At 38.6% G+C, this 22,867-nt stretch overlaps 2 protein-coding genes across 5 annotated transcripts in view; one reads left to right on the top strand and one right to left on the bottom strand.

Moving 5' to 3' along the window:
* LOC143297042 (uncharacterized) overlaps positions 1 to 4,734 on the top strand; it is a 17,441-nt gene extending 12,707 nt beyond the window's left edge. For both annotated transcript variants that reach the window (XM_076609212.1, XM_076609211.1), the window contains 2 exons: positions 1,560 to 1,638; positions 2,499 to 4,734. In XM_076609212.1, coding sequence (XP_076465327.1) covers positions 1,560 to 1,638; positions 2,499 to 2,766 — 347 coding nt within the window. In that variant the 3' untranslated portion in view covers positions 2,767 to 4,734. The remainder of the gene's footprint in view (positions 1 to 1,559; positions 1,639 to 2,498) is intronic.
* A 4,349-nt stretch (positions 4,735 to 9,083) lies between these two features.
* Positions 9,084 to 22,867, bottom strand: part of LOC143296871 (S phase cyclin A-associated protein in the endoplasmic reticulum-like) — a 34,550-nt gene continuing 20,766 nt past the window's right edge. For 2 of the 3 annotated variants that reach the window (XM_076608843.1, XM_076608845.1), the window contains exons 18-28: positions 22,352 to 22,417; positions 21,824 to 21,950; positions 20,901 to 21,013; positions 19,516 to 19,639; positions 18,835 to 19,040; positions 17,887 to 18,033; positions 16,856 to 17,093; positions 16,103 to 16,252; positions 14,866 to 15,057; positions 14,353 to 14,419; positions 9,084 to 11,144 (exon numbers count right to left, since the gene is read on the bottom strand). In XM_076608843.1, coding sequence (XP_076464958.1) covers positions 11,044 to 11,144; positions 14,353 to 14,419; positions 14,866 to 15,057; positions 16,103 to 16,252; positions 16,856 to 17,093; positions 17,887 to 18,033; positions 18,835 to 19,040; positions 19,516 to 19,639; positions 20,901 to 21,013; positions 21,824 to 21,950; positions 22,352 to 22,417 — 1,531 coding nt within the window. In that variant the 3' untranslated portion in view covers positions 9,084 to 11,043. The remainder of the gene's footprint in view (positions 11,145 to 14,352; positions 14,420 to 14,865; positions 15,058 to 16,102; positions 16,253 to 16,855; positions 17,094 to 17,886; positions 18,034 to 18,834; positions 19,041 to 19,515; positions 19,640 to 20,900; positions 21,014 to 21,823; positions 21,951 to 22,351; positions 22,418 to 22,867) is intronic. The other variant, XM_076608844.1, reaches the window with a different exon arrangement.

Raw genomic sequence — 22,867 nt, 5'->3', positions numbered from 1 at the left:
AATTATTTTTTGTATGAACATGAGTTGGGTGCATTTAGTTGGTTACAGTTCATGGATTTTGGTGCATAGTGGCTATTTTTATTCATGGAAATTATTTTTTGAATGAACAGGATTTGGGTGCATAGTGACTTGGCTTGCATATGTTCCAGAAATATATGCATTTTTTTTTTTTATCCATTAAAAAACCAAAAATCTTCTGAACTTTGAACTCCTCACCATCAACTCAAGGGCTTTGGGTCAAGACGAAGACTTTTGCATGTATCACATCGTATAAACCATTTCAGTGCTGTGATGGTTACAGCCTGTGCAATTTTTCCTGCCTGAAAGATTTAGCTTGGATAAATTGATGTTTTTCTTTTTTTCTTCTTCTTTTTTTTCTTTTTTTTTAACACCATTAATTTTGATTTACAATTGGTATAGATCACTGACTGGCCTCCAATATCATTATTTACAATGATTGTTTTAAATGTCATTGTCATGATCAGTATTTCTGTTTATGTCAGGGGGCATCTTGTTTACTACTAGCCTAGTTGTTAGGCAAGGTTGTTGAGTTGTTTATCAATTTGACCATTATTCAAGGGTTACATGGGTGGAGTTGGTTTTAAAACAAACATTTGTAACTTTGACTTCCTTGTGCAGATCAGCCTTGAAGTAGTAATCTTCAGTTTTACACCCTTCCTCTTTATGTGGTATATGACCAGGTTAACCATGGAAATTTGTGCATCATTGTGAATTTTTGATGAGTGATAATTCACAGGTGACAGTAAAAATAGAGTTGTTTTAGGTGAAGAATGGTGGCTATGAACAAATCAAAGTTTGAATAAAGAAACAAAAAACAAAAAACAAAAAAAACAAAAAAACAACAACAACAAAAACCAACAAAGAAAGACACACAGTGACAATCAAAACAGGGTTTACACAGACTCACCTTCTTTTCATGCACCAAAACAGCCCCTCAAACGATGAACACCACAAAACTCATCAAGAGGAACGTATGGGATGGAAAGAAGAGTGGCAGTGCTGGACAGTTAGTATTCAATGTCTGTGTTTCAAATTTTGATGATGGCATTTCAGAACTCAATGACAGTGGAACAAGCTCCCTGATTACCTCCGTCATTCTGATTCCCTCGCATCTTTTAAATCTTGTCTCAAAACTCACCTTTTCCCTCAGCAATAAGTTCAATTGTGGCAGGTCCACTTCCTTTGCGTTAGCTGTGCTTGACTATGTGTATATACATATGTATGTGTACATAACTACATGCATGTATATGAATGTGTATTGTGTGTGCGTGTGCGTGTGTTTATGTAAGTTTGTGCCTACCTATGTGTGCGTATGTGTTAGGGTAGCTGTTAGATACACATGTATGTTAAGATGTATGTATGCAGCGTGTGTGTGTGTGTGTGTGTGTGTGTGTGTGTGTGTGTAGTCACATTTTGGTGTGTGTATGTAACATAGATATGATGTATTATGTTAACAAAAGCGTTTTTGTAAAGCACCTAGAGCAGATTTCTGGATAGTGTGCTATATAAGTATCCATTATTATTATTATTATTTGCAGCCTCCTTGGATCCCAACAGTGTGGACACTCTTCTGCAAATTGTTCAAATCATTGAGACCGAGCTGTTCCGATATGTAAAGTAAGTTTGTTGTTGTTATTTTGTTTGCTTGACTGGTGTGGCCATGTGGAGAGAGAGAGAGACAGAGAAAGAGAGACAGAGAGAGACAGACAGACAGACATATTAATGCATACTGATAGAAATTGTCCAGTGAGTGGCATGGCTGGCAGATGAAAGAATATTTATGAATGAAAATGAAAATAATAAAAATGGACAATTATAATTACGCGCAGATATGGGCAACATATGTATGCTCGTTACAGGATCAAACTTTGGACCAGCGGTGAAATATCAGATAGGATCAAAGTGTTTATGAATATTTGCAGTTTTGACTTTTATATTCAGATGTTGAAGGGTCAGTGCTCTGAGCAGTGTTCTGTTTTTACTTCTCAATGTGCAAATTATATTTGTATCTGTGAACCTGTCTGAAAACTAATGGGGTAAAAAGGTGAGGAAATACGGTGCTTGGCTATGTGTGTGTGTATATATATAATGTCCCCAGTGCTTCTTATTTGTGGTTTGTTTTTTTTATCAGTTTGCCTTGTTTAACAAGGGACATATGAGAGGCTGGATCTGTTCATGAATCTTGTGTATATGAAAAACTGGAGAATACTCATAAATGCTCACATATATTTGTGTTTAACAGGGATCCAAAAACAGTTGCATAATCAAACAGTGAATATGCCTCAGTTATGATTAAGTGCACACATGTGTACATGCAAATAATTACACACAAGCGTACTATCACACACACACACACACACACACACACACACACACACACACACACACAAACATGCATGATTATACTTAGATGCATGCAAATCTACATATGTACATGTAACATAAAGAGATTGTATGTTGCTGTTTTATTCCACCAGCTATGAAAAAGCTCTTGCTGTCACCGTGGCATTGAAGATACTTTTTAAGGATACACGCGTGGAGCGCTTGAAGAAGCTGCTGGAAGACAGTCCTGTGGACATCCTCCGTGGGATCCATGCCAGAGGGAATGTCTTTGCCAAGAAGGATTTAAAATATCAGGATTCCGACATGTTACTCCTCTATGAAGAAGAAACTGAAGAAGTTGCAGTTGAACATTCGTCAGATGAGGAAGAGGAAATGGAAGATGTGCAAGAGTTTCAGGTATGAGGGTTGGCAAATTCACCTGACGAAAAGGGCAGCATGCACATCATCTGTCTGGATGGCATATAGTTTAACAAAGAGTGGTCCGAGGACAATGATCTTTGTAAGACATCCACACTGTGTCAGAGGAAAACAGTGAGAGGGACATTGTGTGATGACCTGGACAGTTGCTGGATCCCCACACGGAAAAGACAAAACATCTGTGTGGAAATTATAGAAGAAAATACAGTCAGTTCAACTTGTGAAGAATTTACAGTCAGTTCAACTTGTGTGTATTTTATTATCTCACCAGTGAAGCAGACTTTTTGATGGAGTCTGAACAACAAAGAAGCCACTGGATCAATTTGGTACATGAATTCCTAATGGGATTGGAATGATGAACAAGTGAAGCACTATTACAGTTTACATTGTGTGCCGAGTCACTCAGAGAATTACTGAAAAGAACGGGCACTGTGATAAAACCCATCTGGTAGCAAGGTTCGTTTGATTTATTGTGTTTAACAGAGATCCTATTCATACTTGCTTTTGTGAACACATGTTTCATGGGAAATAACTGAGTTGGTGGATGGCAAGAGAGATTATTGTGTGGCCCGATATGGTGGATAAATAAGTAAATGAGCTTGTGCATTTGTTTGCGAGTGTGTGTGGATGAATATTGATGGAAGCAAGCTGGTATAATTTTTGTATTCTAAGATACTCTGTACAAGTCCCTCATAAAACCTGTCATCTCTGGTGACTGGTTTGCATCGTGTTTTTCAGCTTGATTAGTGAAGCACCTCTTCATTGCATTGAAAAGATTATTCAAGGTATGCAGAAAGAAAGAGAGCATGATTTCACACACAAAAATACACACACTTACACACAGCTGACTGAAGTCAGGAAAGACTAGAGAAAGCCAAGTACAGAGAGAAAACAGATTTCTTTTACTTGCTCTATAATTCCTAGGATTCTCTCTCTCTCTCTCTCTCTCTCTCTCTCTCTCTCTATATATATATATATATATATATATATATATATATACATGTGTGTGTGTGTGTGTGTATGTATGTATGTATTATGATAATTTCTGCTGTTCAGTTAAGTACAAGCTTGCAATGCTCTGTCACAATTTTTTTTCTCTGGTTCACCACCTGCTTACATCAATGATCTTCCTGTCCACATGTCTCCCAAATAACTGTGCTCCTCCTCAGAATAAGAACAAAAGCTTAAGGTGAAAGAGCTGCTTCTGACAATGTTCAAAATGTATGGAAATCTCTCCCCTACAAAATACATCATTTAGAAACTATTCCTGCCTTTAGAAAAGCTCTAAGAATCTATCTTTTCCTGCATCATAACTGAGCCCCTCATCCCTTGATCTTTCCCCCTTTTTTTATTGTTTGGTTAGTGATCAAAGGAATAGGGTGTGTTTTCATTTTTAAATACAATATTCTAGCTTTTAGAGGCGTTTGATTGGCTAAGAGCGGACCGGGCAAGAAGGGGCGTCTTTTCACTGTTAGCCGCCCGAAATTTGGCCAAGCAGAGCAAACCGATAGGCCTAGTTTGCATCAGTTTGATATGGTAAGTATATGTATCACCAAACATGGAGTATAATACAAACTCCTCCTATTGTTTTTCAAAACTCTGTTTAATCCAGATGACTGACTGCATCTTTTTAAACATTGACATACCAATTCCTTTGTATCTAAGTTGTATATTTATGTTTATTGGGGTTTTTTCTCATTTCATTTCTTTTTGATTTATTTCCACATGTATGTGTAAAGCATGTGTGTGCATGTGCGTGTGAGAGAGAGAGAGAGAGAGAGAATGTGTGTGTGCGCGCATGCATGTGTGTGCAGTGTACAGGTATGCAATCATGCATGTGTGTGTTTGGTGTTGTGATGACATGGATGGATATTGAGATAGTTATTGGGACTGAGCTGTCTGTGTGCATGGGGGTGGGTGGTGGTGGAGTGGGTTGGTTATAAAGATTTCAGCATGTGAGTTGAGTGTGCTGTGGGCTTAAATGGGGAGACTGGGACCACACAGTCGAGTGTCATCCGCTTCAAGGATGCGTCTTTGGGTGTGTTGCTCGAATTACCTGACCAACACTGCAAGTGTCTGTATCTCTCGGGCCTGGTTAACGCTGGGATATCATTATAACAGGAAGCGTAGAGTACAGCCTTGTCACGCAGTCCCAAACCAAAATGGACCTCTATAGCAACATCGTCATCATCATCGTCATCCTCCTGCTCCTTCATCGTCATCAATATAAACAAAATAGTCTCAAAGTCTGTGGCCTTTCATGCCCTGCTCTCATGGTGACCTCAGTTTCGATACGCCTCCACTTCCGTGCTTGGGGTGAGTCCTGTCAATGTCGTCAGTGTCGGCAGATTCATGGGGGGCTGTTGTTTGAGGGACGTGGTGGCGGTCTCCACTCTGGGAGGGACGCTCACTCAGTCTGGCTCCGCGACAAAGCCATTATTGTCGTTAGTAGGGGGTTAAGATTTTATGTTTGTATTTTATCAAAATGTACTTTCACAATGTCTCTTGAGCATGGATGTTGTTATGGAAAACATACTAGAAATAAACTGTTGTAATTATTGTTACTTGGTTTGTTTGTCTTTTCATGCACACATGAATATTTATCAAGCTTTTCGACCTAATACACTTGTCTTCTTTTGCTTCACATTGCCCGGCTGTAATTCTATCTCACCTCATGTCTCACCATGTCTGCATGAGTGTGACTGAAGCCAGACTGAATGACACAAGATACAAATGATAAGTGCACTGCCACTTGTCAGTCGACTGTACCCAGGTAGGCAACCAGTTGTGCAACTGACTGTTTGTAAAGTGTTTAGACTTGGGTCTCTGATGGAAGATAGGTGCTATTTAAGTATCAATAATGATAACAACAATAATAACAATGATATAGTGCAAAAGTATGCTGGCTAAGCTCATGACCAGGAGGAACTTGTAGATGTTTGTGAACATGCAGTGGGCCAGACTCTGTGACATTGAATGTACGGATTGTGGGACCTGGGTGTGAGTGTGGCCTCACAAATGCATGCAGGTGCATTATGTGATTTGGGATGTGCATGCACAGAGTGAGGCATTATGTATCTGTGAGACATACACAATGCATGTGTGAGTGAGTGTGTATGTGGGAGGTTGGGACAACAAATTTTGTGCATGTGCTTGATGCGTCTTTATGGGGAAGGAGGCAGGGAGGTGCCATGCAGGTTTGCTGAATGATTAGGGCCCATTTTCAATAACATTGTCTTTTATATGATATTTCATTTTATTCTATTTATTGTTATCTAATAACACACACACACACACACACACAAAATCATTGGCAAACTGTGTTTCTTTTTTTTTTTTTTGTTCTTTTTTTGCGAATCTCTTTTATTCCTTATTTTGGCAAAAGTTGGCCTTTTGGGTGTAGGAAGCATTTCTGAAATTTCGTAGAAAAATATTAAGAATTGGCTGAGATATTTGCGTTTTTGTACCATTCTGGGTCATGTTCGACCCATGATAGCCAGCGAAGGTTAAATAAATGTCTTTGTGTCACATTTAATGATTTTAAAAATCGTTAGGGCCAATTTTTCGCTTCATCTCACACACTTGGAAAAAAAAATTACAATTACATTTTCATTCATTCTGGCACACACACACACACAAGATCCATCCACACATACATACATTTATGCAAGAGTCATGAACTTTAATCATCACGTTTAATGTTGAAAAATAAATGTCTGCTCTCAAATACAGTACAAAACAGCAGGGCATGATAGAACACACTGATCTATCCATGATCAAATCTAGTCCACAGAGAGAGAGAGAGCACTCTCCATCAGCATCTAAAAAAGAGTCCTGAAATATCAGGTCCACCAATGGCAATCTCGTAAGTTCACATGGAACGTCACAAAGCATTGTTAAAGAATCTTGTACACCCGATCATGACATAAACCTGTCTGGGTTTATAAAAAGAACAAAAACGTTCAGGTAGAAAGAATCCAAACAGCATTGTCAATAAATTAAGACATTTTACGAAACAGTTTCAAATAAACAGAAACACAAAAGCTGACCAAAAACAATCACACAATTCTCTTGAAAAATTATCTGGGTTGTGCATCGAACAAAAAAAAAACAAAAAACAATAACATAACAAAAATTCCCTCTAACTGGCAAAAATCTACTGTGGTAAATAATCTGGCATAACCTTGGATCTAACTGGCACAAGGAATGCTGGAATGAACAGCATTCGACTAAAATCACTAGAGAATTCAATTTAAAAGAAAATAATAAAAAATAAAACAATAAAAAAGAAGAGGGAGAGATGGAAGGTGTAATTAATCCAACAAAGCAGATGACAAAGTCTGCAAGCACAAAAAAACACAAACACAACAACAACAACAACAAAAAAACACACAAAAAAACCCTGTCATCACAAGCCACGGATAAACATCCTGTCGGATGTCAATGTTTAAGAGGCTACAGATGACTTGGCCCAGAAGAAGGGGACATGTTTCAGAATAGAAATTTAGCAGGACATCAGGCATCAGAAATGGCTTCCTGTATCAACCCACCTACACTTGACAATGGTTCTTAAATTAACTGAAATATTGTATTTTGGTTTGATAAGGATGTTCTGTGGTTTTGTCTTCAGTTGCAATAAGTATGTCACATACAACTTCGCTGAAAGTCAAAACAAATTATGCTAACACACCCCCTTTCAAATTACCATTTTGTATGATATTCCTCACAACTATTACTGGCAGAAATGAACTTAGGGCGAGAACCAGTGACTCTTGTCACTGACAGCAAATCAGTTAGTCCAAGGTTACACATATGGTGAACATCTTTCTTTTTAAACATATCTTAGGTGTACAACACAAATGTTCATCTCTAAACACACCAGAATAATAATTTTACAGCCTATATTCCAGCCAGTTTCCAAAGAGCAAAGAGATTTTTGTTTTACCTTATAGTTAGTTACTCAGTTACTCAACTGGCCTATGTCTGCTGTTGCTGGCTTAATTAATTTTGTTTTATTTCAAAAGTAAAATTCTCAAGGAAAATGGAGTGGGAAATATAAAACATGTATATCTGTTAAAGCTAACTCTTAAGGATAGGGTAATATGTGAGACAAAGGAGTGAAAGAAAAATATGGACTGATTCTTCCAGTACCATTTCAAATGATATGTGTATATCATAACTTTTAGAGTAATTTTTTAAAAAGCCATATGAACAAAGCTTTTTGCACTTTGCAGCACATCAAAATTCATACCATTGATACTGCAACTTACAAATACAAATCAGTCAAATGATATCTTCACATTCCAATTTTCTAATTAAGTGTATTCCCAGACAACCATAGGTTTCTCCTCCCCCCCCCCCCCTCCACCCTCCTCCACCAAGTCAGAATATTTCTACAAACCCAAGTACAGATCGAGATAAATTCCATGGTTAATGAAACATTTTTTATTTCTGTCAGTCACAACACTGTTGTTAAGAACAGAAAAAATTGCAGTATATCCCATGGTTTAAGACAAAACAAACAAAAAAATGCAATTTTTGCCAGTCTTCATGAAAATCTAACTTTCATGCTGTCTATGCCAGTTAGAGATAGGCCTTAACCAATATGTAAAGGAAAAGAGTGAAAATCCCATTCCTTCGTAATGCCAAAAAAGAAAGCTTGTGGATAATGCCAAAAGAGAAAGCTTGTGGATAATGAAAAAAAAACAAAAAAACTTGTGGATAAAATAAATCCTAGTTATCAAGTTTTTTTTAAAGTTTTTTTTTCTTTTTCAAGAAGCATATTCAACAAAACAAAACACCTCAAACATCACAGCACACAAATTTTAACTTAATATCTTGGGACTGGACGGATAAACCAAGTAAATGTACAGCAGAATGGAACTGAAGTTTTCACACATAATGTATTATACAGATTATACAAATCAGAGATCACAACATCATTCACCAAATCACAAAACTAAAACAACTCGCCAACCATTTCCTCCTCTTTTTTCGGTGTTCACGCACACTCTTCAATGATTCAGTGAGAGGTATGGAAAAGCAGGAGACACAGGAGTTAGAAGAAAGACACAGACACAAACAGCAATATGCAAATGGACCCATACAGAGATATCACATCTGGTAGTGTTCATCCTCATTGTTCATTCAATATATAGCATCACATTCTGACATCTAACACGGCAAACCTGGAACAGTACCATGATAAACTCAACTGTACCAAGTCACATCTATGATGAAATATATACTACCAATCTGACAAATTTTGCCCCCTGTGCCACCCCCACTCACCCCCACACCCAAACCCAAATATAAATATAATGCCTATAATTTGAATACAACTGGAAATAATGTTACATTTATCATACTGAGAGAGATTCATGATGACTGACTTAATAAAAAAATTTTTTAAAAGCAAACAAACAAAAAAGCTGCTTACTCCATTATGAAGCTGAAAGTAATGAAGTAAATAAATATACATACTTTGAGGGAAAAAATGTTAACAAATAGTGGTGCCAAATTATGACAATTTGCTCTCTCCTAGAACAGCAACCCACATTTCATTGCAAACAAATACACTGTCACATGACAGTGTTTAGAAATCATACAATATGAAATTATCATTATGCAAAGAAGGAAAAAAACACCACAAAAACACCATAACAACAACCAAGAAAAAAAAAAGATAAAATCTGCTTTACTTCTTTTTACTCCATTTTAAAGAATATAAGCTGTGAAATATTTCTGAGCAGATGTTTGATTGAGGTGTGAGTACAGAGACAGCAAAATGTGGAGAGACAAATGGACCAATGACTAATCTGGGAAGACTTATCACATAACATGACCATCCTCACAGAAATAACAAAACACTACTCAGATATTCTACAGTGCATTGTCATTCATGGTCTGCTGAGCAAGAAGCAGCAAGAATGAAAGGTGCAACTGTTCATATAAACACTTTTAATTCGATAAAATTTGAAAAAGAAGAAACTGGAAATAGAAATCAGATCAAACTCAGCACATCATCAAGTGTGTGTGTGTGTGTGTGTGTGTATGTGTGTGTGTGTGCTCTCACACAACTGGTGTGTGTGTATGTGTGTGTGAGCAAAAATTCCACCCTTTCCCTAAATTTTATCATACACCATTATGACTTGTATCTAAATGCCACCAGAATAGGAAATTGTATCCACCATCTTTTATCATATGTAAAAAAAAGAGAGAAAAGAACAGTAAATCCAAATGATAAGTTCACTTTACAACAGGATCACTGTTCATAACAGACGTATCACATTCTCCTGATTTGCATACTACACTCATAACAAGGAGAATATCACTGTCATTCTTTTTATTGCAAATAACAGTCTTCATTTCCATTTCCAAATAAAGGTTTTTATTAATTTGGGCTGGTATGTTTCACAAGATGCACCCTTTCAACTGTTCATCAACTTCATGCAAGGAACAATGCTAACCATACAGCCACATAATTATGTATGCAAACACACTGCAGAAACACACTCAGTGAATTTACCTGAATAGGAAAGAAAGTAGATGAAAGGTGTGTGCAGCTCTGAGCCATTATCAGTCACAATCAGAGCAAGCAAAGTCTTCACAGAAATTATTTCTCAGATTTTTTTAAAGTTCAAACTTTATAATCAGTCCTTTTATTTTCCAGTCTTTCATACATTTCACAGGGTGTAGCACAGATTTTTAGTCATAAAAAGGTATTGCAAATCACAGAAATAATCCTCAAAAATTCAATTATGTCTCGCAAATTGATATATGGACACACACAAACACACATATGCATATATATGCAAATTGTAAGAACATAAATTTTGATGACACTGCAACTAACTCTTTGGAGTTCCATTACATATGGAAAGTCAAATCAACATGATAGAGGAATCATTTGTGTATTTAGGTGGATAAATCATTTCTCAGTTTTATAGCCAGTCAACCATTAAAGTCATCTCCCAGCAACTATGTGGATGAAGGCACAGATCTGGAAAATAGGTTGATCTTTTATGATCAATACTGCTTTGACCTTAGATCAATACTGTTCTGGATTACAAAAAAAAAGATGTCAATAATAAACAGATAAAATACTAAACATGTGATATTTCTAAACTGTTGGTTTGAAATATTCAGCATCCCACCTTCACCCTTTGTTCACCTGATATCCCTGCCTCCATTTTCAGCCCTTCTTTGTCCCCCCGGCAGGCAGGAGAATATTGACAATGGAGCATTGTTGTCTCGTGGGACTCACAAAGCCACCTTGAAGTACTGCTCTGCTGCCACCCACTGCTCCTGGGGGAAGCGGTACACCAGCGACATGCGGGTGTCACTTTCACGGGCGTCTTTGTCTGTCAACAACAACAATACAAAACCTGTCAGTAGGCTGCCACACGACACGCTCAAAGCTGATGAGTGTGTGGGTTACTCTGTCACTATCATACCACATGATACAAGGCAGCCTATACTAAATCAGTCACCTCTATCAAACATTGCCATTGCCCACTGCTCAATCACAAGCCTGAAAATAAACCAGCCTGACTGGACACGTCATTGTCATGCCAGACCTTCTCCCAAAATCAGTTTGTTAAAAAAAAAAAAAAAAGGGATGCATGATAACTGATGGAAGCATGATGATTCAACCCCTTTTTCTTGAAACAGAATCTTTTCATTTTTATCCACAGTCCCTGTTTATCCAGAGTTCTTGTTTTTAATGATTCTTATAAATGTAAGCTGCTGATTTACAATTTCAGATGAAAAATTAATAATTGAAATTCCTTCTTGCACAACAAAAACATACATCTTAAGCACCTTCCAGCAAAAACAGCTGATGTTCATGACAGCTGACAAATAAAGCTTTTTACTGTTTGTGTGAAATGGGCAAGGAAAAACAAGACACAAATTTAAATCGCGCATTGACAAAGTAGTCTGATTCTCACTGTAGATCATTAACTGAGCAAGGCAGAACTGAAACAAAATCAAGTCCAGGACAACATATAAGTCAATCAAAGATAACAAGAAAAAAAGACATGGCAACATCATTTTAAAATAAAATAAAACAAAACAAAACCTTCAACAGGTCACACTGGCTTTAATTTGAAGGAAGTATGTTTTTCAGCGTCACTTTCTCATATTTTTGCAATGTGATGTTGGATGATATTAGAAACAAGGACAATATTTTAGTCATTGCTTTTAAGCACATTTTTTTCTTGTTGGGTTGGATGATGTTTTGCGTTTGTTCACTTTGAGCAATATTCTCCCAGTTCCAAATTTTCATCCACATCTGGGGTTTTTTCCCTCTTGTTCCTAAAAAGCTGTATTGATGTGCAAGCACTTCCAAACACAACCTTAATAAGAAATTCCATTTGTGCATCTATGATCACCAATTCTCTCTCTCTCTCTCAAAGCAGTCCAGAACATCTGCCCACATTAGTTAAAACATGAAGAAAAAGCCTGGCAACTAAAACAATGTTCATTTACACAAATCATCTCCTCTTTTGTGTGTGTGTGTGTGTGTGTGTGTTGTTGTTGTTGTTTTGTTTTGTTTTTCTTTGTTAAACAATGGCCAATGTTTTTATTCTGTTTGTGCAAACACTGCCCTCCCTCCCCCAAACATACCCCTGCAGCTCGCTTCAACACTTTCCATTTAAAAAAAACCCAAAAAAACAAACACCAGCAACAGAATTATGCTTCCCAACTCACACATACAAATAATAACTTCCTACACAGTGTGTTTCAGTCACTCTCACCAGCTGTCTGCTCCACAAAAAAAGTATTTTTTCAGTACCAGCACAAACTAAGAAGTGCAAATGAAAATATAGGACACTGCTCACAACTGAAATCCTTCCTGAAAATCCACATGTCCACAAAGCAGAACATCCCTAGCATTTCTGTTATTTGTATTTGTATTTATTTTTATCACATCAGATTTCTCTGTGTGAAATTCGGGCTGCTCTCCCGTGGGAGAGTGCGTCGCTACACTACAGCGCCACCCATTTTTTTGTATTTTTATTTGTTTTTCCTATCGAAGTGGATTTTTCTACAGAATTTTACCAGGAACAACCCTTTTGTTGCTGTGGGTTCTTTTACGTGTGCTAAATGCATGCTGCACACGGGACCTTGGTTTATCGTTTCATCCGAATGACTAGCGTCCAGACCACCACTCAAGGTCTAGTGGAAGGGGAGAAAATATCGGCGGCTGAGCCGTGATTCGAACCAGCGCACTCAGATTCTCTCGCTTCCTAGGCAGACGCGTTACCTCTAGGCCATCACTCCACTAATATGTTATATCAGGGATTGATCTCTCAAGAGCACGTCCCATACTGGCAAAGGTAAAGTGAAACTGTCCAGGTAAATGAACAAGAAAAAAACGAAAAAAAGAAAACAACCATGAACATGTACATCCAAGCTTCAATCACATTCATATAAAGGAACTAATCTCTTGAATAACCTGTTGTTCCTTTTATTTTCTATGGCTGTATTTTCTTGTCTTGATCCATTTCATCCCTCCCACCCCTACCATTTATCTTGGGGTTTTTGGTGACATTTATATATCTATATAAAAATCCATTTATTCATTTACTCATTGAAATACCTGGCCTTTGTCTAAAATGAAGTATACAAAAATGGATAGCACTTTATTTTGCTCAGACAACTCATTTTCAGTCCTTGGTCAGAAATGGCCAAACAACAATCTTTAGCTGCTGGAAACAGCTGGGGATAGCGAGTGAGAAACACTCTGCAAGAGATTAGTTTCTTCCTCTTTCATGCCTCTGGCAACATCAGGAAACACTTCCCTGGTTCTTTAGGATACAATGGAGTCCAGATGACTTTGAGTCTAGATAACACATTATTTTTCTCATCCCAAACAAGTAATGTATTCCATCATCCAAGTGAAGCCAGATATGACTTCTGGGTTTTTCTGTTTGTTTTGCTTTTCTCAATCATGCACAGAACATAATTTAGCAGACTCCACCATATCGTTATAGCAGGTGGACCTGAAATGAAGCATTCAAACTTTAGAAACAAAGGAGAAAAACAGAAAGAAAAAAACGAAAAGGTGCACAGAACTTAACTTACACGTGTCAGGTCTTTGCACTGCAAACAATACACACTCATCACAAATTATGCCTACACACGGCAGTGGTGCAAGTCACTGGGAGAACTGCAGGTGGCCAAGCACAACTCCACTCAACACACTCAGGCTGTGGGAGGAGAGAAAGGGGACTACATATACACATATTGGGAAGTGAAATTCACACTGCCATCATGCCACTTCTTTTCTTGGAAACTGTAACCTCCACAATGTCTCACACCCAGTGAAATCTTAAAACAGTATAAAATCCATCCTGCAGCTATCTGTATTCACAATTTGGTCATTAACCCACTGAAAAACAATCAGGAAATATTTTCACACACACATCGCACACACACAGATGAGCTGAGCTGACCATCTCATCTGTCCAACTTATTTACTCCATTCCCCTCCAAGGAAAACTTGCTGGGTAAAGGGGGGAATAAAAGATTAATACTTAGGAAAGGAATGAAAACCATGCCAACCTTGAGTCTTACTTTTCTTGACAGTAGATGGTGCAAGTTTGGCCTGTTGTTGTTCAAGTTGTTTCTCCTGCAACAAATACAGGCTGTCAACAATTTCTATTAAAACGATTTTAAGAAAAGAAGAAAAACATGAAAAAAAACACACAAAAAAACTCCCCAACCTCTTACAGTGCAATTCTAAGAACTGTAATTTAAATAAATATCTTTTTCATTATCATAAGAAGCTGATTAGTGACTGAAAAAAAGTTTGGAATCTCCAGTCAAGAATGTTTTTGCAAAACATGAGGGAACAATAACAAGACAGTTCAATCTAACCTTGAAAACAGGAGCCTGTCATAATTTCTTGCCTTGCTATTGTAACTTCTGACACTGTATTCATGAGATTTTTACCCTCTTTAACAATTCTGATCAACGCTGCCCATGCTCCAAGTGGAGCTACAGGAAAACCACATGTCTGATTCTCTATGCCCTGCAGACAGTGGGTTAGGTGAAACTCAGGCAGTGATCACAGACCTCAATGAAGTTGGCCAGGAGCTCACAGCTGAGCTCCTGCTCCAGGATGTGTCTGTTGGAATGGTTGTTGTAGCAGCAGGTGATGAGGGTGGGGAAGAGGACGGTGGTGAGGCGGGGATCGCTGAAGTACTGGAATGGCAAGGAGCACAGCTGCTGCAGCACCGTGGGAGGCTGCCCTGACTGCAGCACCACCTGTCAGCACACACCCTGTCCTCAATGTGGGCACCAGTCTGACACAACTACGCTTCTCTCTCTCTCTCTCTCTCTCTCTCACCTAAAGGTCATGCTCTGACACAGCTCTGATTCTCTCTCTCTTGCTCACAATGTCAATAATCATAATTCTCTCTCTGTTTGTTGTTTGTAGCAGAGATGATGACCACATAAAGGCCATTTCTGAGCTGAATACCCCTCAATTTTTTAATCAAAACCAGTCAAAAAGAAACCAAAACAATGTTAAAATGTCAAACAATGTTAAAATGTCAATCAACATAACATTAAAAAAAGAAAAACAATTCACCCATGTCTCTCCCTGTCAGTGTAAAATTCAAATCAAACAAAAAATATTAAAAACAACGCAACCACAGGACCAATTCACCCACATCTGGTTGAGTCCACCTAAAATTTATATCATGTTAAAAACACTAAAATTCAAATCAAGTTAAAGAAACTAAATTTCCTTCAGGACCTGAAAAAGAGTATCCAAAGGGAACACCTCAGAACCAATGATATCGTGTGAATCAGAAGCAGCCAGTGGGTGTGGGGTACTTGTTTTTTCGTTGCCATGTGGCACAAACTCTTCTCCAATGTCACTGTCAGTTGCAAAATCATTTTCTGCCAACTGACTTTTAATGAGACTTCCACTTGCAGTTTGCTATCCCATATAGCATGTCTAAAGCGAGACTGCTAGTAACAATCTGAACTGGTTGAGTAACTCGCGATCGTTCAAACTGTAGCTTGTTTGTTTTTTGTTTACTTTTTTTTGTTTTTGTTTGCTTTTGTTTTTCATTTCACTGATGTTTTTTTTCTTCTTCTTTGTGTGTTATGATATAGAAATACCCTTGCAAGTTAACTGTCATTTAAGTGTACTGCAATTGCTTTATGTGTTCATGGTGTACTTCTATAGGCATATGTGTGAATTGTGCAAAATTATGTTAATGATGAGGTTTCAGTGAGAGAACTATAACCTTCAATGCAAGGCGGGGGGCTGGGAGGGGGGATGTGGGGGGGGAGTGTTCACCTGATTGTCTGGGTGCATGACGGTGAAGTAGCCCACACACAGGATGACCTCATGCAGCAGGTCTTCATACAGGTGATGACCGCTGTACCAGATCAAGTAGCTGGCAATGTGACGGAACTCCAGTGACATTCCTTCTTCCCCTAAAGCACGCTGAAACACAGTGATGGATATGGAAACTTACACAGCACCTATCCTCAGTCAGAGATGAGCTCTAAGCAGTTTACAAACACAGAGTTATCTGCACAACAGGCTGTGTACACCACAATTCTTTTTCACTCTTTTTTCCTTAACTGATAAGTATACTGTGAAGGGAGAAAGATCTGCCAGTGGAAAGATCTGCCAGTGGGTAGGAAATGTCCAAGAGCGAAGTACTGGGTAATACCACAGCTAGCTACAGGTGAGTTAAAAAAGAAAATATGAAACAGATGTTTATATATGGATGTTCAATTGCGTGCTTCTGTGTGTTTGTGTGTTAGTGTGTGTGTGTGTTAGTGTGTGTATGTGTTAGGTGTGTGTGTGTGTGCACATGTATGTGTGCGTGCACATGTGTAGTGTGTAAAGAGAAAAAAGTCTATATAAAAAAAAAGACAAGGAAGTTTGGTCTTTAAAGTGAGAGAGAAAAAAAAGAACCAAGAGAAATAAGAGAAACCTCACCCATCCAGAACACACACACACACACACACACACACACAAAGAAAAAAAAAAGGCATCACCTCAGACAAGAAAAACACAGCAGAAAACCAGACACCTTACCTGCAGCATGGACAGGTCCAGCACAGCCATGTGGTTCAGCATTCTGAGCCCACTGATGGCAATGGCCAGCGTCTGTGCTGACAGTTCTGGTGGGGCGCTCTCTCCCCGTGACGGGGCCCCCGAGTGCAGCAGCATGCCATACAAGAGGGAGACAATGCCAACCAAGTCCGTCACTTCGAACGTCATGATCAGCTGGGTGGGGTCATCCAGTTTTTTCTTGTCAAAAATGTTGCTGTTTCTGGGAACAACCAACAGAAGTCCTTTCAGACATGTAAGAAAGTGCTGACTTTATTTTGTTTCTGTTTGGTCAGGTCTTTTGCAATCTTAACAGTTTTCTTTGTGTAGTTGTTGTCAAGTGTTTTTCTCATCTTCTTCACTCTGTTGTTCAGTTTGATTTTCCTTTACATTCTTCATTTCTTGACTGATCCTCTTGTTTACTGCCATGTGCTTCTCCTTTCCTTTCTCAGTTTTCTTGTACATGTTCAGCTCCTTCTAGTGTCACCTATCTCCAAGATACTGTTTGTGATCCATGTCTGGAATTTTCCTCCTATGACTGCTGGGAATTACTGAACGATGTCAGGATCTTTCAGTATGTCAAGGTGGAATTTGAGTCAGCTGTTTTTCCCTCTTTAATTCTTCAACCACTGCTCTTTATATGGTTTAAAAACAACAACACCCAACACTAACAGATGATATATGGTGTGGAAATACATAATTTCTTTTCTTTTGTTTTTTTGGTGTGTGTGTCTTATAAACAGGAACAGTACTAGTTCTGCTTCTTATTTCATAGTTTAGAATTGGTCTTCTGCCATTCTCACCATTCAGAGGTGAACTTGGTCATGCAACTTGTGAACATCTAATCAAAACACAGGCAAAGGGATCTCACAGTTTATAGGTGAACTTTGTCATGGACTCTGTGTATACAGATAAAGGAACCTCACCATTTGGACATGAACCTGGTCATAGACCCTGTGTATATCTAATTTAAAAAAGAAAAAAAAAAAAAGAAACAACAGATGAAGAGACCTCACCGTTTCGAGGTGAACTTGGTCATGGCCACCAGCAGCCCCAGGGAGCACTGCAGGAACTCCTGGGCGTTCTTGTCCCCGTCCACTGGGCCCCGCACAGTGCTGAAGTACCATTTCAGTTTGTCGATCACCCCCACACTGATGATGTAGCTGCAACACACCACACACCACACTTATGACATAGCCATCAACCTGGAAGGATGTTTTTGTTTTTGTTTTTGTTTGGTTGGGGTTTTTTAACGTCATTTTGGGTTACTTCAGCTTCACTATTAGTCTTTCTTTTTAGTCTGGGTCCTCTTCTTATTTATTCCCCTACCATTTTTTTTTCCTTTCAAAGAATATCAGTCTTTATGATTGGACTCTGAGATTTTTCAAGTGCCTAAATTCAAAGGAGGTGGAATTAAGTGCTGAATTGCAGGAAATATTAAGTGAACTCATATCAATTAAACATTTTACTGCAAGCATTTCAGAAAAAAAGTAAAGTTTATGCAGTACATATATTGTTCTGTCACAGTAAGGATAGGCCAGGATGTATCTAAAAAAAACAATAAAAGAAAAAAAAAACAAGTGTTCACAGATGAACAGAAAAAACAACAACAATGACCCTGAAATTAAAAAACAAAACAAAAAAACCAACAATGACTCAACACTACACAGAACATAGCAAAAATTTATGAAAACGAAAGTGTCTCTCTCAAATGAGGTTAACACGAACTTCCACTGCTGATGCTATCAGCGTGTAAACATACAACTGATCAGCATGTAAACACACAACTGAATACTTCATTTCAACACTGGCACATAACCTGTCACAATTAACATCTTGCGAAATTTAAAAAAAATTTTTTTTTTTTTTAAGTCAAAAAAGTCTGAGATTTCACACTGTTTTCCTCAAAAGAAAACTTCTAACCCAATGCACTGCATGTAACCCATCCAGTTCAGCGCAACTACCTGATAATGTCGTTGCTTCGACAGGCCATGGTATCACTGGTGGCACTCATCCGCTCCAGACTGGCCTCACTGCTGTTGGATGCAGGGTTGTGTTTGGCCAGACACGACAGGACGACGGTCAGCACCGACATCAGACTGGCTGCCACACTGTCATAGGGCAGGGTGCAGCTGTCTGACCGCACTGCCCGCTCCGATGGAATCATGATCTGAGACAAAGAAAAACATGGAGTAAAAACATTTCAGAGGAAGTCTGGAAGCATGTCAGGAAGGATTCAACCACAATAACCTCCAGTTTACTGTACACATTTCCTCAAACAAATTATTCCTGGTTCTCCTTCTGAAAATAATGCTTGAGTGTGTTTGTCTATCTTTCGATTTGTGAAAGCATGAGAAAGAGAGTGCACGCATGAATAACTCTGTGTAACTGTGTCTTTACATATATTCAAGCAAGGAAGCCTGTTCGTATAATAGAGTTCACATGCATGAAAATTATCTTCATACAATGCTATTTTTTCTCAACAGAAAATGCAACATCATCTTTTGACACAATAAGAGAGCGACATACAACCAGACAACAAAAATATATGAATGACATTTATTTTCAAACACCAGACACAGTTGCAGAAAACATCAGACAAACCATAAAACACATACAGCTTCTACTCACTGACGATAACTCACCGATAATCTGTGAATCAGATGATCAACCAGCACACCAATTTTGTTACTGAAGAGCGTGTACCGACACGAGTCGAAATTCCCTTTACATGCCAGGCGATACACATCGCAGGCCAGGCTCAGAGATCTGTCAGAAACACACCACATATTTACCCCATGGCACAGAATGTCTTTTCAAGTCATACTATGACAGAACATTTCTTTAAATAATGTTGCCTGAAACAAGTCCTAAAATGCCATGAGTAACACACAAACACAAACTCAAACCACAAAGCTCCCTCCACTTTTCTTCTTTTGTGATTCCGAATATATATCTACACCACATATCCATAAATGGCTGGTCAGTCATGAGAACATGATCTACTATCAAGTAATTAGGACTACCATAACAACAGGAAAATTAGATGGAGCTGTATTGTACAAAATATGCTGATTAACATTAAAAAAAAAAGGGCAAAATCATATTCAAATGGTTTAAATTTTCAATTTTCACTATTGAAACTGGACAGAAAGAATGGAATAAATTTATGAACTTGTGTTCACCAGCAACAGTGATGTCATTCATAGTTTCATTTTTTTTCAGTTTCGGTTTCTCAAGTTGTCACTGTGTTCAGACAAATCCATATACACTACCCACATATCTGGCAGGCTTGTCAGGCCTTCAGTGCATGCATGTAATTGTATATTTGTATAACAATCTGAATGGATTTCTTCTTAAGAATTTTGCCAGAGGACACTACTTTTGTTGCTATAGGTTCTTTTCAGTGCGCCAAGTGCATGCTGCACACAGGACCAAAGTTTATTGCCTAATCCGAAAGACTAGATGCTCAGTTTGTTTTCGAAGTCAAACTTGGGAGAAAGGGAAATAGCAAGAATCGATCTAGCACCCTCACGGACAGTGTACTGGCCATTCACAATGACTAATTACATCAAATCACCCCTCTGATCCACATCTACCAACCACCAATTCCACTTCCCCCCCCCCCCCCCCCCCCCCGGTTGTGATGACACTTCATGGTCTGAAAGCTTTTTTTACATGCATTACAAATCTAAGTATGTACATTGTTTCACTCACTCATTTTCCATTCAAACTGGCACTGTCATAAATATTCATTTGTCAGGAAATGACATACAGCACTTAAGTCATGACTATCTAGCTGAATGGAAGTGGATGCACCTATCCATGGGTGGGGAAAACTGATTTATGAAATACTGAAACGTTTGTGGTCAGGGTGCAGAGGCTGCTTAACTGAAGTGCTGGTCTTATTACTGAAACAATGTAAAATAAAGGAAGAAAAAAAGAACAACAGAGAAAATCTCCAAAACGCCAATACAGAAATCTGCATCACACGGAAATACTCCCACCCACAAGGACCAGAGACACTTACTTTGGAGGAATAACTGAGGGCATGGCAGGAGTGGCATCTTCAATGACAATCAGCACACGGGACACACAGGCCAGCCCTCCAAGCACACGGAAGTTGTTCTGGTCGGCCACATTCTGGAGGTAAAGGTTACAGTACTGAGTGCTTTTATGCAACTATTCTTTGCAACACTGTGGAAGCTTATGTCACAATACTACTCTGTGCTTTTACACTATCTTCTGTCTCACCTGATAGTGCATCTTACCTGCAAGCTAAAGTTCCAACAGGAACCATTCAACAGGCAGAAAGTATATCTCTTGAACAGTCTACAGCATTTTTCTCATCCTCTATTCTCTCAACATCTTTTCCATTCAACATGACAGGCAAGCAGTTGGTGTGTCACATTTCTACCTCTACCCCATTATGTCGTTCAAATCATGGCAGAGGTGGGTGGGAGGTTAAAGGCTGAGAAAAGAGAAATAATCTTCATGAAATAAGTGAACTGCAGCCACACCATAAAATGAAGGCACACAAAATGGTGAGTATCTTGTTAATGCTGGAAAGGATGCTGACTGGCTGAGGTTGAGTACTGCCTGGTATACTAAGTACTTTTAATCCCAAAAACCAAATAGAGCAACCACACTGGCTGTAGCTTGATCTTGTTGAAAAAGGTACTATATACACCCCACCCCAACCCCAACACACAAAAAAGTGTTTCTGACATTACCAAACACGAGAGAAGAAATAGTTTCCTTACAAGAGAAGACATTAATTTTCCAAAACAATCTGTTCTAGACATTCTCACCAGCAATCAGCTCTATCTTCAGTCTTTTCAAAAAGTCAGCTTAAAAGCAAGTTTGTGAAGAGATCAGTGCATACACCCCAAACTATATTTTCCCCCTATATGCTGGGGTCCCACTGATGATCCCCAAACCATGACAGCACACCTTTTTCTCCAGGATGCGAGACATCTCCCCGAGGGCCCTGTCCAGGGCAGACACCTTGTTCTGTGGCCAGGGCCCTGTGTCCTGGGACTGCAGGTACTTGTTCACATCCTTCACCAGCTTCTGCAGTCTGTCAGCACAGCACACTGCTTTAAGGCACCATTATCATGGGATGCTTCTTTCAGGCATTTTCATATGACACATAACATATACAGACAAGTTATGACAGCTAAAATTCACACACACTCACAACATACTTATTCACACATCTGATGCGTGATTGTGCAGAAGAGTTATCTGTTAAATTTAATTATTGTTTAGAAAATCAAAATACAATTTCATCACAGAAACAGGTAACTGTACACACAGGAAAAGGAAACTGCATGCATCATACACATATGCACACCACCACACATACATAGTGATATTATCTCTGTCCCACTGACAAACACACGCACACATACATACCATACACACAAACACATACACATATACATGAATGGACCAGTAAACCAAGACAACTGAACTTACTTTGCTTTGTGCTCAGAATCAGCAATCTGCAGCTTGTTAGAAAGGGAAGCTTCAAACTCTGCTCCTCTGCACACAAGATCGGATCAAAAAGAAGCATTTGAGTTTTATATTCTGAAAAAAACTAATGCATAAATGATACAGGATCAGTTGGATAAAATCAAAACAAATTTGAAGTCAAAACCTGAGCAAACATATTCTGAATGAAAACACACAGGCAAGACATAATGTGCCAAAATCTAATCATTTCACAAACTTCTTTTTAACTTTACCCCCAAAAACCCCACAAAAATAAACAAAAATTACAAGAAATTTTTGCTCCGTTTTTTTCTTTTCTTTTCTTTCTGATCATGTCATTAAAGCCTGAACCGGACTATAAATGGCGGGCGATTTGAATCAAGCCAGTTTCTCACCAGAGTCTGACACTGTGACGTCGGTGAAGGTTTATTCAAAATAAAAGCCAAATAAAGCTACGGTTTGGCTTCATTTATGGCAGAGAGCGAGATTTGCCTAGCAGTT

The sequence above is a fragment of the Babylonia areolata genome, chromosome 22 (assembly GCF_041734735.1).
Source record: "Babylonia areolata isolate BAREFJ2019XMU chromosome 22, ASM4173473v1, whole genome shotgun sequence".
Classification (NCBI taxonomy): domain Eukaryota; kingdom Metazoa; phylum Mollusca; class Gastropoda; order Neogastropoda; family Buccinidae; genus Babylonia; species Babylonia areolata.
The sequence above is the reverse complement of the archived record's forward strand: the minus strand, read 5'-3'. Positions and strand labels throughout refer to the sequence as shown.